Here is a 13,934-nt window from a genome sequence, read left to right on the forward strand (position 1 = left end):
GGAGGCCGTGCGCGACGGCGGGGCCCGGGCGCCCCCGTGCGCTCCAGGGACGCAGAACGCGCGCCCCTCTTTGGACTCGAAAGCACAAATCTGTTCCCCTCCCCCCCAACCCCTCCTTCTCTTCGAGGACTGATCCCTGGCCCCCGGCCTCCGCCGCCCTTAAAAGGCTAGGAAGATCCGACTGGCCGCTGCGCGTCTAGGGAGGGCGTGGGGGCCCCGCGCGCGGGCGGGAGCACGACTCGGGGCGAGCGAGGCGGGGGGCGGGGGCCGGGGGCCGGGGGAGCTTCTGGATGGGGTGCAGGGTGGGAGCTGCAGCCCCGTCCTCCTCCGCACTCCCCACCTCCCCGCCTCCCTCTCTCCTCCAGACTTTCTTGCCTTTAGGGAGAGGGGCAAAAAAGAGGAAGACGGTGTACTACGTGATTTTATTTGTTTTTGAATATCAAATTGCGCCTATAAAGAGAAGCCCCCGGAAAGGGGATTTTTATCCGCTCACATTTGTAAAACTGGTATTTTAGACTTTGTATAAAGAAGCGCCGTTGGCTAAGTGTATCTACTAAAATGTGGACGCTGTTTTCAGATGAAGCTTCATCGAAGGGACGTGTCTGTCACCCAGTGGACGGTGACTCAGGGACACGTGTCCACCTGGCTGCCGCTTTCCTTTCTCCTGTCCTCTCGTGGCTCCCCTCTCCCTCCCTCGGGGCTGACTCTGCCCCTTCCTTCCGACGTTCCGAGGCCAGCCTGGTTCTGCCCCCGCCGCCCCTCTGTCCGCCGTCTGTCCGTGGCCGTGCGTGCGTGTGTCTTCTCCTCTCGCTCTTGCGACGCTGACCTGGGGGTGGGGGTGGGCAGGGGTCAGGCCGCGTGGCTGGGAGTCTGCAACCGCGCCGGATGTGCGCGTGTGGAGTTTATTTAATTCTAGGATTTGTACAAATCTCCAATCGATCCCCGCCTCAGCTCAAGAGCGAAGCTTTGGTCCCTATCTTCTGCGGTCGTGAATGTCTGTATCCAATACCGCTTTCTACGTGTTTAAATATATACTTTGTAAATAGAGACATGTCTCGGTTTTATTCCTTCCCCTTCCCCGCCCCCCACCAGAGGGAACACTAGCCCCCGGAGAAAGGACCCTTTTTTCCAGTCTCATTACCCATCTCACCCACCCCTCACTCACACCCCCATCGGCCCCCGGAGGATTCCCCCAGCAAAGGCCCGTCCCCAACTCGAGAAACTTCCCCGCTGGGGGAGGGGGAAGAGGTGGGCTCCGGTGGGAGTGGGGTATGTCTCTCCTTAGCCTCCCGGGGAGGTCGTGGTTTTCCTCACCTACGGGATGCACTTCTCTGGGACCCAGGCAGAACTCGGGGACATCAGGAAGATGGGCACAACCTTTAGGGTCCCCTCTCTTCTAGTGGGGTTCTCCCGCCCCCCCCCCCGCCCCCCCGCCCCCCACCCCCAGACCCGACGGCGCTGGTCCCTGAGGCCCGGGCGCCCGCAGACTCGAGGCTGGCGGTTCTGGGTCTGCTTCCCGGTGCTGTCGTGGGACCCGCCCCCCAGACCCACCCAGCCTCGCCAGCGCTCCCCGAAATGCAGCGCCTCGCGCCTATTGATTGAGGAATTGAATTCGCGGGTATTGCTAGGCAACTGGCTGCTGGGAGCCGGCGCAGAGCACGCTGATGTGATTAGTGAACCTGGCGCTGCCGCCGAGCAGCCCCGCGCCCCCGCCCCCCGCCAGCTCTCCGTCCCCGGTCTTCTTCGGGTGTAGAAGCCCCAACGCCGGGAGAGGCGCGGTCGGGGGAGACCAGAGCTCAGGGTGGGGATGGGGGTTCTTGGCCCTTCCGGGCGGAAGACTTTGCAGAGCGCTGACGTGGGGCGGCTTGGGAGAGCCACCTTCCGGACCCCAAGGTGGCCATGGCATTGTCCCAGTCCCACCCCTGTAGGCACCCCACCCCCGCACCTTGTGGCGCAGAGAAGCGCAGACCTGGGCGCACCGGCAGAGCGCGAAGGGAGGGGCGTGGGGACACGTTCACCCGCGCATCTCCAGTCTTTGGCCAACCGATTGGGGACCCCGCCCTTGGCGGCGCTCTCCGCGCCTCTTTCCCCAGTTCTGAGAGCTGAGTGAGAGCTGAGTGGGAGGGAGCGAGCGACTGGCACCGGGGATCGGGGCAGCGGGTCATGGGGCGTTGAGTGCCCTTCGGACTTGAAGGGCCTGCGGCCGCAGGGGGCAGAATCAGGGGCGGGGATGTAGTGGGGTGGCTTGGGGAGGGGCTCCACGGGAGGCCAGCCCCTGAGCGGCGGCCCAGCTGCTCGGTCGGGACTCCCTCAGGCGACCTCTCCTGGGTGTTTGGGCATCGGAGGGGACTGGTGTCTAGGCAGATGGGAGGGTGCCCACTCTGTCCCCTTTCCCCGGCTGGCTGGCCACCATCCACCTCGGCTTTGACCAGGAGCTCCTTGCGCTGTACCCGTTCCCCGGACAGGCTCTCCAGGAGACCAGGTGCGGAGACCTCTGCCCGCGGGGCCGCCTCGGCCCTGGGTCGGCTCCCCTGCTCCCTAGGGCAGGGTCGGCGGCTGTGGCAGCCGCTGGCTGAACTGGAATCTTTATGGCTCCGTGGAGCGCGGCGGATCGAATCCACTTTTCTGTGCCTTTGATTCTTACAACGCACCGATCCCAGTCGAGGCTCTGTGCCGCCCGCCAGAGACCCGACGGCGAGAAGGCCGGCAACCAGCGCCTTGGGGGCTCATGCTCTGACTTCCTGCTCTCGCCAAAAAGCCCTCCGGGCCCAGAGGGGCCTCGATCCAGCCGCAGTCTGAGATGCGAGCCGCTCAGTGTTTGGCGGCGCTCCGCGGCGTCCAGCCTTGGGGGCCTGGACACTGGGGCCGGGGCTTTCTTCCGCAGACTTCGAAGATGGAGGCTTTCGGGGGCACCTGGGAGCAGTCGGGTGGGGGTCGCGCACTTCGGCTCCCCGGGGCAGCTCGGAGCCCGAGGTGGAGAACGTCCCCTGCGCGACCCAAGCGCCGGAGGCTCCAAGTCCGCGGGCAGCGCGCGCCCTCTGGAGGCGACGGCCTCTGTCCCTCTGCCGGCGCCGCCCCCTCCGGGGTTTTGGATTAGCGGAGCGCTCGGGCCGGTGCCTTTCTGGGCCTCCAGAGGAGCGGGGAAAGCTGCGGCAGAGCACGCCGCGGTGGGCCACGGTGGACGCGCCCTCTGCGCCCTCCCTCGCGGGCAGGAAGGGGGTGTTCAGCCGCCGGGATCCTCTAAGCCTTGCTGAGCCGTACTGCCGGGCGCCCTAGGCTGGACCCCGCGGCGCGGGGCTGAGGACGGGGGAGGCCGCGGGCCGGGTTGGGCCCCTTGGCAGCCCAGCCTATTCTTCTGGGAAGGCGGTGGATTAGGCCATGAGATCAGCCGCGCAGAAACGAACAAAGGCCGGTGTGGGTCAGGGCCCCGCACCGGTCTGGCGGAGGCTCTGGAGACAGGGGCTCCCACGGAAAGCCCGGTTGGCCACCGGGGGCAGCGCGGTGCCCACTTCTTCCCGGTCATCCCCGCCCCCCTTCTGAGGCTCTCAAAAGCCAGAAGCCAGCAAGGCAGGCGTCATTCCTGCCCACCTTCCTTCTCCAAAACAAAACGGCCCCAGCCTCTCTGCAGGGGCAACAAAGACAGCAGGCCTGCAGCCTTGTCCCCCAGGAGCTGCACTTCCAATCCCCGGGCCTTTTCTGGTGGGGGTCACATTTCCGTTTGTAGCGAAAACCTCCTCGGGAGGGAAAACATTCAGGCCTTCGCCCCAACTAGCCTGCCAACGAAGGCCAACATCCAGGTCCAACTTCTGTCACTCAAAGGGAGCTTGCATCTCCCTGCAGGCTGAAATTTATGAACAAATTCAGGCAGAGAGTGATGCAAACCTTGAAGGCCCAGGGAAGATTCTAGAACAGGCAAACCACCGCCTTCTTATGAGTGGAGTTAGGACTACAGTGGCACCCATGACTCCAAACCTCTGGAGCAAATCCCCTGGGGTTTTTGAGCTATGTCCTTTTCAAAGAGGTAGCCCAGGAGGGGACTCAAGGGGTCATGGAACTTTCCAGCACAGTGTCTTTGGGGTTAACTTGAAGTATCACTTTCTGGGAAAGGTCTCAAAGTGAGTTTATGATGTCCAGCAGCGTCCCTGGCCTCTGTCCACTAGATGTCAGGGACAGTGACACTCACCCCTGCCCCCAAGGTGTGACCACCAGAATCACGTCCAGTCATGGCCAAATTGCCCTTTGTGAACTGCTGGTGTAGGGGTCACAGTTGTAACCAACCCGACCCCTTCGTCTAGAGAAAAACACCCTTTTCCGCGCTCCAGGAAGGGGCTAACCCTTTCCCGAAGCCTTAGATGTTTTGGTCCCTCAGTTCAGTCCACATCCAGAGTGTTTTGCCTCGAGAAAGGGCAAGTGAAGAGAGACTACTATTTCCAGGCATCACGCAGGATATAAACCAGGCTGACAAAGTTAAAAAAAATTTATTGATATACTAAAAGTTAACAGAAAGTAAGACAAAACCTGTCACCACTTGCTAATGTCTTTCCCCTGCAAAATAAATTAACATCAGAAACCAGAAAACAAACCTGCAACCTAGGCCTAGTGTTAGTTTTCCAAAGATACTAGAAAAGCAACAGAATCTTTAAATGTACTTGAGCAAAAATCTGGTCATCTAGGCACTACCTCGCCCCTCCTCCCACCCCCTCCCCTCAAACCACCAACGGCTTCCTGGGGGAAGCATTTTCTCTACCTGGTAGGTCCTGATTGAATAAGGGGGCTGGGCTGCTGTCCTGCTTCAACAAAGATCTTAAGCTTCCCGGGGCAATCACATACTCACTCTTTTAAAAAAGCAAACAACAGCCATAGTTTAAAGCAATCAGAAGTGGCATACATGAATGATTTTTTTTTTTTTTTAATTAAAAAACACAAATCAAGCCAGCAATTGGTCCAAAAGCTCTGGGCCTCCCTGTTTCCCCTTAATGAAACCTCTAGGCCCAGAGCCCTCTTGGTCAGGTCAGAATTTTGAGTGTAACCAAAACAAGGCACACTCTTTTTGGTACCAAAAAAAAATATATAAAAATATGTCAAACCCTCTTAAGAAGAGGACAGACCGGCCACTTCTTCCTAGCCATGACAGACGCGCAAACAAAGAAACGACAGGATTAAAACACCCAGTCAGGCTACACCGCGAGGCAGCCCCTGTAGGGAACCCTGCACAGTCCGTGACTCTCCGGTCAGACGTGGCTGATGCCCAGCCACGCACGGACACGCATGCGCACATAGCAGCAAATAAAAAAGCACGACTTTTATCGGTAAACATGACAATCAACTCTTCAGCCCAGGCGGTTACACCAACACGTGTGTGCACGGACACACACACACACACATGCACACAGGCATACACCCTTTTAAACATGAACCACATGGAGTCACAAGCACCAGAAAAAAACACAACAGTAAGAAACCAAAAGCCCACACAACACAGCAAGAAGGCAAAGTGGCTGGGAGTGAGGTGTGGCAGGGTCAACTTTGGGATTGAAGTAGCTGGTAAACAGAAAGGCACCACGTCGGGGTCTGGAGACCTGGCTGCCGAGGACATCAGGTCAGCTCCGACAAGCGTTTACCCAGTGGCCCGCGGAAACCCAGGGTGGCCCCAAGGGCTTGGAGGGCGGCCGGTGGACTGGCTCGGGGGCTCTAAGGCAGCCCGGAGGAGCCCCTCGATTTACAGCCAAGGAGCATCGGGGTGTCCAGGAACCAGAAGGGAAGCTGGGGTCAGCGGCCCAGAATGCCGGGATCCCTCTCTTCCGGACTGTGCAGGGAGCTGCAGCCTCTCCCCCCACCTCCTGGGAGAGGATGCAGGAGGGAGCAAGTCTCCTCTCTCCTGCCCACTCTGGTTCCAGCCGGGTCACCTGGGTAGCTCCGCCCTCTGATCTGCCGAGATGGGCCCTGCTCCCGCCGTGGCCCAGCACGGCTACCGCACAGGAGACCAGAAGCTGCACACAGACACCCCTTGGCAAGGTCCCGGGCACGGCCTGTCCCCAAAGGCACACTGTTGAGACGGACTCACAGCACCAGCCGTCTCTTGTATTTGGTGCAGACGGGGAGGGACGAGGGAGCAGGAGGTTTGGCAGGGCCGCCCCTTAGAAAGTTGAGCCCACCACGTGAGCCCGGGGTCCCCTGTGATCAAGGCAACAGGACAGAGGGAATGCCCGCACCTGCTGGCTGGCTTCCAACAACCACTGAGGCCGAAGAGGACCCTGCACCTCCACTTTTCTCTTGGCATCACAGAGACCCGGTGACCCTGCTCCTTGAGCCGCCTTTCTGCCACAAGCCACACCAGGCCTGTCCCGGACTCGGCCCATCTGGGGGCAGGCGGTCAGGCTGGCGGATCCAGCGTCTCCAGGGGCCCTCTGCCAGGGGCAGGGGGATGCTCAGATTGTGCCCTGCTTCCAAATGGTCCGGGGACACAGCTTCACAGTGGGGAAGGAGCATGTGGAATCCCCAAAGGTGGGAGGGATTGTCAGGGAAGGCGGTGCCCGCCCACTGTGGCAGAGGGTGGCACGGTGGCCGCTGCCAGACACCTGTCCCAAGCCTGAAGCCAGCAGGCCATGGAGGGTGCGTCTAACTCCAGCAACTGCCCACACTCCCACCTTCCACGGTTTCTCAGAGGCAGCGTGTGGGGCCACGGCTGTCCTCGCACAGAACAGCAGAAAGGAGGGCAGCCAAAGTGACACCCTTCTGCTTCTGCTCCCCGGAAACAGGAGGTTCTAGTGGAACAGCTCTGGGACCAGCCTGCTCCTGGTTCGTGCTGACCTCCGGCCAGCACTAGGGCACTGCAGTTGTTAATCTGAACCGGAATTACAGGTCACCAAGGGATGCAGCCCACACCTGTTCCACATTTAGGCTGCAGCCTTGAGCTGTTGGCACGGGACAGGGACAAGGACAAGACCCCTGGTCCTTGGCAGTCAGGCACCATTCTGCAGGGGTCCTGATGGGTGATGTCTCTTACCTGCCCCCTGGCCCATCTTGACAAACCTAGTTGAGGCCTGGAGCAGTGCCCGGAGGCCCCCACCCCAGTCCACATTGCTTCCCCACCATCGGGTAGGAACTACCGAGCGGATCCCTCCTCTAACAGCCCTGCCCCCCCCGGAAATCCAGGGGAAAGCTGACCCCCACCCTGTCGTCACAGGCCGGGCAGGGCAGTTCCAACAGCAAACAGGGGAAGGCCTTGAGGAACGTTTGGCCCGAGAAGCAGGAGGCAGACTTCTTGAGGCACGTGGGAAGGCCCAGAGGTAGGAACAAGGGCAAGGCCAGGCCTTGGCAAGGCATCAAGGTACTCCCCTGCCTGAAATCACAGGCAGGGCTGGGGCAAGTCCCTCCAAGCCTGCCCTGGAAGGAAGCCACCCCGACCCCAGAAAGGGCCTGGGGGTGCAGGGCTGTTATCGAAGCAAAACCAGAGGCCAGAGAAGGGTCAGAGCTGGGTGGGGTTTCAGTAATGTCTCAGGCTGAAGAAGCCCACGCTGGTGGGGGACTCCTTCACCGTGACGGTGATGAGGTTGGCAGTGACGTCAGTGACGAAGACATGCTCGATGAGGCTGCGGGTGGGCTTCCAGTCCTGGCTGGTCTGGACAGACACGGATGGGTTTTGTTTGGCGCCGGGCGGTGAGGCTGAGCCAGGGTCTGAGTCGGAGCTGCTCTCCTCCCCGGCGCTCAGCTCTGCCACCAAGGCTGCCTTGCGTCCTTCCCCAGGGGCTGTGTGGCCCTCCTGACTGCCGGGGGCTGCGCTACCCCTCACACAGTCCCTCTTGCCCGCAGACGTGGGCAGAGCTGTCACCCTGGAGGGCAGCCTCTCACTCTTGCTGCCGTCGGAGGGCATGGCCGCCCCGCTCCCCCCGGTGGGGCCACCGGCGACGCTCTTCCCCACGGCTGGGCTGGTGGCAGGGACACCCTTGCCGGCTGTGGCATGGCGGGCGACCATGCCCACCCCCGCTGTGCCATTCTTGACACTCTGTAAGTCCAAGACCTGGAGACTCAGCTCCTGGGTGGGTGCAGGCTGGGGACCCAGGCACGCTGCAGGGCCCTTGCTGCTACTGTGGACATAGGGGGGCCCCCCAGCGTTCCCCCCTTTCTGCTCCACGGCCCCACTGCTGGGGGCCTTTGGGACTTTGCTTCCTGGGGAGCTGATCCCCAGCCCCCCCTTCTGCGTCCTCACCTTGAGGTCCAGCCCGAGGCCGCACTTGCCGGAGGTCTGGGCCTTGAGGGCCAGTCTGCTGGCAGCCTGGGCCTGGCTCTGGCTCATTCGGTTCATGTAGTGGACGATGGAGCTCTGCCAGCTGATGCCGCCCCGGCTGGGGCTGCCGGCCATGCCCTTCATCAGGCTGGCCAGGTTCTCCGGGGTGGCCATGGCGCTGGGGCCACCACAGGCCTCCTTGGCGTGGGCCTTCAGGGCGGCCAGGCCAGCCGCGGGGGCGCTGAGCGGAGGGGGCAGCTTGCCGGCCGGCGCCCCCAGGTCCTTCCGGGCGGCCTTCAGCGCCTTGGCCAGGCTCACGGGTCTTCGGGCCGCCTTCTGCTCCGGAGGCAGGGGCTTGCGGCCCCGCTTCTTCCGGATGGGATCCTTCAACTCGGGCTTGGCCACCAAGATCTGGGCCTTCTTCTGAGGCACCGGGTGGGTCTCACGGCCCCGGGGACCCCTCTTGGCATCTAAGTCACTGTCGTCCTCTTCGTCAGAGGAGGTGGAGGAAGACGTGGACGAAGACGAGGAGCTGCTGGACTTGGAGGGAGCGTCGGGCTCCTGCAGAGACAGAGCACAGACGGGGTCACTGCCTGGAAGGCCGGGCCCGGGGCCGTCGGACACCTCCACGCGGAGACCGCGCCGGCGGCCGCCACACTAGAGACGCAGCCAGGAGGGAGCGAGGCCTCGCCAGCCTGCTCCAGAAGAGAGCGGAAAAGCCCTTGTGAGATTCCACGAGATGCAGTTAGAAGCAGAATGAGTGGAACAAAGAACGGGCGGTGTGTGAAACCGGAGCAGAGGAACGAAGCAAAGAGCGAGCGCGGCCAAGGCCCGGGTGGCATGGCCTTGAAGGGAGCCGCTGGGCCGGCTGCAGGCTCCCCCCAGAGGGAAAGGGAAGTGCCGAGCTTACGAGCCAGACAAAGGCACGTGTGGACGTGCTCGTAATCTGAAGCAAGAGGACATCCTGCTCCAGCCCTCCCACTTCCAAAGCGGACCCCTTCAGAACATTCCAACACAGCAGAGTGAAAATGCTGCCTGCTGTCTTCTGTCTCACCGGGCCCGCGCCTCCACGGGCACCCGTTAGGGAGACAGAGCCAACGCTGGCTCCCTGCTGCCCTCAGCCCGGCACGATCCTGTCCAACCTGGGGCTCCAGAGCCTCCTTGCCCAGCCAGGCTCCCCGCCTTGATGGTCCCTGGCTGGTCACCCAAGCTGATGAGAGCCCGAGGGCACAGAACCCCCCCTTGCTCCCACCGTCCTACTCGAAAGGAAGATGTGAAGACGAGAGCGGGATGTGCGGACCAGCCAACAAGCCTTAAGGGGAGGTTGTCACAGCCTCCCAGAAGGGCGGCTTTTGTCCATGACCGAGCTCTTGGTCACACTGTGTAGGGCTCAGGGTCCTGGGGCAGTGCCCTCGAGAAAGGAATCCCAGACACACCCCAGACTGGGGCCGTGACCCTTTTCCCCATCCTCCTTCTGAACTGAAGAAAGGGCACAGCCCCGGACCCCAAGCGTGCGTCCCTGTGGCTGCCCTGGTTCACTGTGTCTACTCGGCGAACCTATGAGCACCTACTGTGTACATAATTCCTGGTCTTTTCTGTGCCTGTGAGAAAGTGCTTAGCAGCCAAGTCTGACCCTGCCGTCCACTGGAAAGGAGTGTGGAAGGGACAACAAATGAACAGGAAACTAGCCCTGGAGGGGATCAGCCCTCCCGGCAGAGGGACAGGCACCGGGGGAGGGGAGCAGGGGCTCGCTGCTGCCTCCTGCTGGCAGAGGCATAGAGCCACCAGCAAGGAAGGAGGCAGGAGGCCCTCCTGAGCCAGGGAGACGGAGGGGAGACGGAGAAAGCAGCTGTGGAAGAGCCAGCTGGACACCCAGTCCCGAGCCCTCCACCCTCCTGCGCAGAGGGGGTGCGGGAGGTTAAGTGGCCACGTGGATAGTAAGCGGCTACTCACCTTAAGTTTGGAGTGCCGGCTACAGGACACCACCGTGTGCTTCCTCGGCCGGCCCCGGGGCCGCTTGCCTCTCTTCCGGCTCTGCACCTCCTTCTCATGTTCCCTTGAGACAGTCACCAGTCAGGGCACGGGAAGCCCCGTGCGCACACCCTCTCCCACCACACGGGAACCCCAAGCCCCCAAACACCACCACCAACCGACGCTCCGGGCCCAACGTAGCTTCTCTCCAGCCCCACTGCAGAAACACGGCCACTCGTAATGCACCCGAGGCAGACGTCTAGACTCTCCTTTTCCCAGTACAGTATTAGCTTTTTACCTATCGGTTTCATTTGCCTTTGGGTAAAACTGAGTGAAAGACATCTCAGCAAAGCAGGGAAAGGAACAGTTCTCAGGTTTCTCCGACTCCTCCTCAGACAGCCCTGTGCTAAGCCCGGCCGCTTTCCCCAGGAAGAATGTTTCACGGAACTTCTAGAACACAGCCTGCTAGAAGGAGCCTTAGTTGTCACACAGCCCAAGCCCAGCACTCCAAACAAGCGTGCTGCACGGGCGGACAAGGACCACTGGCCCCAGCCTCTGTCTCTCTAATCTGTGAGCCCTGGTCCCGGGAACTAAGGGCTCTGGTCCCGTCCTGCACTCTGGTCTTCCCAGAGCCGGTGCCCCAGCTCCCTCTCCCATTTCCTTTTCCTAACACTCCTCTGTTCCTAGAACGTGTCGGGTGTCTGATCCTGCTGTGGCTGGAGCTGAAAGCCCGCACCTCTGGGAAGACACGTTTAATCAGCTCCCAGCTCCCGGAACTCGGGTCACGAAGCCAAGAAAGCTGCTTCCAGCCCCACCCCCAGAGAAAGCTTGTATTTCAGGCCACCCCCGGGAAGACGCTGATCTGGAAAAGCTTCCCAGTAATTAAAAGGGGCAACCAATCACCTCACTGGGGCCTGGAACGCCATCGCTTAAAGAACCCAATTAGTACAACCAGACAGAGCTCCCAGTTTCCAAAGCAGCCCTGAACTGTCACAGAAGGGCAGGGCTTTCCCCTGGGTCTCTTCTGCTGACACACTAACCTGCACCCTCAGATTGTGAACCCCACACCTGCCCTTACAAATCTCCCCCTGCCCCACCAAGCACAGGACGGCCAGCTCCTAGTTTCGGGGTGGGGGGTGTCTTCTGGGTGCACAGGGGGAGACACCCACTTCCCGGACTTCTCTTCCCCATGATGTAAGCCAGACCACCCCACGCTTGTTTTCAACTCTCACACCGCCTGGATATTTCACCTTAGTTCTCGTCTGCTGTGCGATAACCAAAAAGGACACACACCCCCTCAGCAGTTAGGGTGCTGCCTTGCGGAGAAACGGACCAGCTCCCTTCACCCCCTCCCCCCAGGCTTAAAAATTACGAATTCAACAGAAGACAATCAGATTACTGATAAGTTTTTCCAAAGGTACAGAGGAAAGCATACGCTGGCCTCGTCCCTCCTAACTCTGCCCAAAGCCCAGCTTTACCTGCTTCCCACTGCCACGGCCTCCTGGAGAAGACCCCAAATGTCGCTCTAGTGTGGGGGTAAAAAGTGGACCAGAGAACAAGCTGGTCAGATTGACCCCAAATGGGAAAGCTTCTGAGCGACTCATTTAACTGCGTCTAGCAACAGGGTAACCCGCAGCAAAGTCTGCACCCCCCCACTCCTGGCAGTGTGCTCAGGGACATCGCTCCCCGGACCCTCCTGCCAGGACAGCTGGCCCCTCCGTCACCTGCCCCTCGCCTCCCTTTTGTCTACCTCAAGGTCTCTCCTAAACCAACTCTCCTATCTAAAAATAGAGATGACGTCTAAAATTACAGAAGTAGGTCTGTCCCCCGAGACAGGCAAGGGAGCTCCCCCCGCCCGGGTACCACCTGTTTTGCAGACTAAAGATAAATAATGTGTCGTTTCCGGTACAGAACCCACTAACTTTCTGCTGTGCTGCTCCGGCTCCCTCTCTGGGCCTCCCCTTGCTCAGAGGCACCCTCAGGCAGCACTGGGCGGCCAGGCCACCATTTTTACGGCAAACCTGCGATCCTGGTTTTTATTAGTGCTGTTGGCAAATGACTCAACAGCAAAGGCCAACAAGAGAAGGCAGAACTTTTCAGGAAGGAACCGAGAGGGTTCATTTTTGCAGGACTGGCCAGCAGAAAGACCCAGAGCGGCAGTAACGCGGTGACTTCTGAGCTCTAGACATGATGCCGGCCAGGCCAGCTGACGGAAGGTCGGGGAGGGGGTTCATCTGGGACCTCAAAGCTGGCCCCACCCCTACAGACCACCACCCCAGGGGGAGGCCCTCAGACCACAGCCCAGGCCCAGGACCCCTGCAAGGCCGGCTTGGCCCTGAACCACCATACGACAGGCCACAGGTCTCCCCAACATTCTCCCCCTTCCCACGCGTGCTGTTAACGTTCTCACTTCTTCTGGAAGGCCAGGAGCAGCCTTGGGTCCAGGATATTCTCCTCTGGCTCCCAGCTGTTGTGTCTGGAAAAGCAAAAAGCAAGGAGTCAAGACACACCAGGCCCTGGCAGGCCACTTCAGGAAACAGCTGGAAAGGGCCCGCCCCGTTGCCCTGAGTCCCTGCTGATGGCAAGGGCATCGCGGTGCTGTGGCAGAGTCCCCCCAAATCCCACCCACACCTAAGTCGGTTCCTGCAGACTGGGGGCCTTAAGGCCACCACTTCAGCCTCAAACTCCAAGGGAAACCACCACCTCAGCCCTCAACTAACTAGCACTCCGCCTCAGGAAAACTCCACGGTCTCCCCCGGGAGGAAAACAAATCCCAATAAAATGGGAAGTTGCCGGGAGGGAAGCCCCCAAAGCCTGGCCCGGATCCAGCGAGGGAAGGGAAGGCCGCTCCAGGATGCAGGGAGGGGAAGGCGGGGGGTGTGGGGGCACAGGAGCGCAGCCCAAAGATTACCAACAATGTTGCCGGCGCCCAAGCGAGCGCGGGCCGGGGCACCGGGAAGGGAGGGCGAAGAAAGAGAAGTGGGGAGCGGGGAGAAAGGGGGAGCGCGTGTGCCCGAGGGGCTGCAAACAGAGCCCCTTCCGGGGATGCCAAGTCCCCTTCCTTACTTTAAGCAGGGGGAAAAGGAGCCCTTCCACCCATCAATAGGAAGCTCAGGTTACAGCGGGGAAATATGGACGGGAGGAGGGGGGTTCGCGTCCCGCGGGGAGGGCTGAGGCGGGCCGGGGGCGCAGGCAACAAATGCGCGCGGGAGGAGGGGGAGGAGCGCGCGGCGCGGGAGGGAAGCGGGCCGGGGCGCGGGGCGCGGGGCCCGGGGTCAGCCGGAGGGGCTTCCGGGGGAGGCCGCCCAGCCCCGCGCCCCGCAAACAAAGGGCGGCCCCGCGCAGGCTGCGCGCCCCCTTCCCGCCGAGCCGGCGGGGACCCCGCGAACTTCCCGCCCAGCGCGCGGACGCCCCCGCCCCCCGGGCCCGAGGCGGCGCGGGCGGGAAGGCGGGCGCCGCGCCGCGGGGGACTCACTTGGAGGACCAGCCGCGCCACTTGACCAGGTACTCCAGCTTGCCCTGCGGGGAGAGAAGAGGCGCGTGAGCCGGGGCGGGCGGGCGCGGGGCGGGCGCGGGGCGGGCGCGGGCCGGGCCGCACGCACCTTGCGGAGCCGCTTGCTCAGGATGCACTCGGCGGCGAAGACCTGCTCGCCGACGCTGCTCAGCTCCTCCATGCTGCCGCGCGCGCCCGCCCCGACCGCGGCGCCCGCCGCTCCCCACGCCCCGCACCGCCGCC

General features: G+C 61.8%; 1 protein-coding gene across 1 annotated transcript; it reads right to left on the minus strand.

The window, feature by feature from the left end:
• Positions 1-7,471: 7,471 nt before the first annotated feature.
• CBX2 (chromobox 2) lies at positions 7,472-13,910 on the minus strand. Its single transcript, XM_032870448.1, has 5 exons — positions 13,801-13,910; positions 13,674-13,717; positions 12,609-12,674; positions 10,181-10,283; positions 7,472-8,788 (listed from the first exon to the last, which is right to left on the minus strand). Exons 1-5 carry the CDS (start codon positions 13,870-13,872, stop codon positions 7,487-7,489), a joined length of 1,587 nt encoding a protein of 528 aa, XP_032726339.1. The 5' UTR covers positions 13,873-13,910; the 3' UTR covers positions 7,472-7,486.
• Between the last annotated feature and the right edge of the window lie 24 nt (positions 13,911-13,934).

The sequence above is a fragment of the Lontra canadensis genome, unplaced genomic scaffold (assembly GCF_010015895.1).
Source record: "Lontra canadensis isolate GAN:19392208 unplaced genomic scaffold, GSC_riverotter_1.0 scaffold41, whole genome shotgun sequence".
Taxonomy (NCBI): domain Eukaryota; kingdom Metazoa; phylum Chordata; class Mammalia; order Carnivora; family Mustelidae; genus Lontra; species Lontra canadensis.

Bases quoted from the DNA above. Each gene is read 5' to 3' on its own strand.
- CBX2 (XM_032870448.1), bottom strand. From the start codon at position 13,872: ATGGAGGAGCTGAGCAGCGTCGGCGAGCAGGTCTTCGCCGCCGAGTGC. The intron at 13,718-13,800 runs GTGCGTGCGGCC...CTCTCCCCGCAG, and splicing joins TGAGCAAGCGGCTCCGCAAG to GGCAAGCTGGAGTACCTGGT. The intron at 8,789-10,180 runs GTGAGTAGCCGC...CTGTCTCTGCAG, and splicing joins GCCGGCACTCCAAACTTAAG to GAGCCCGACGCTCCCTCCAA.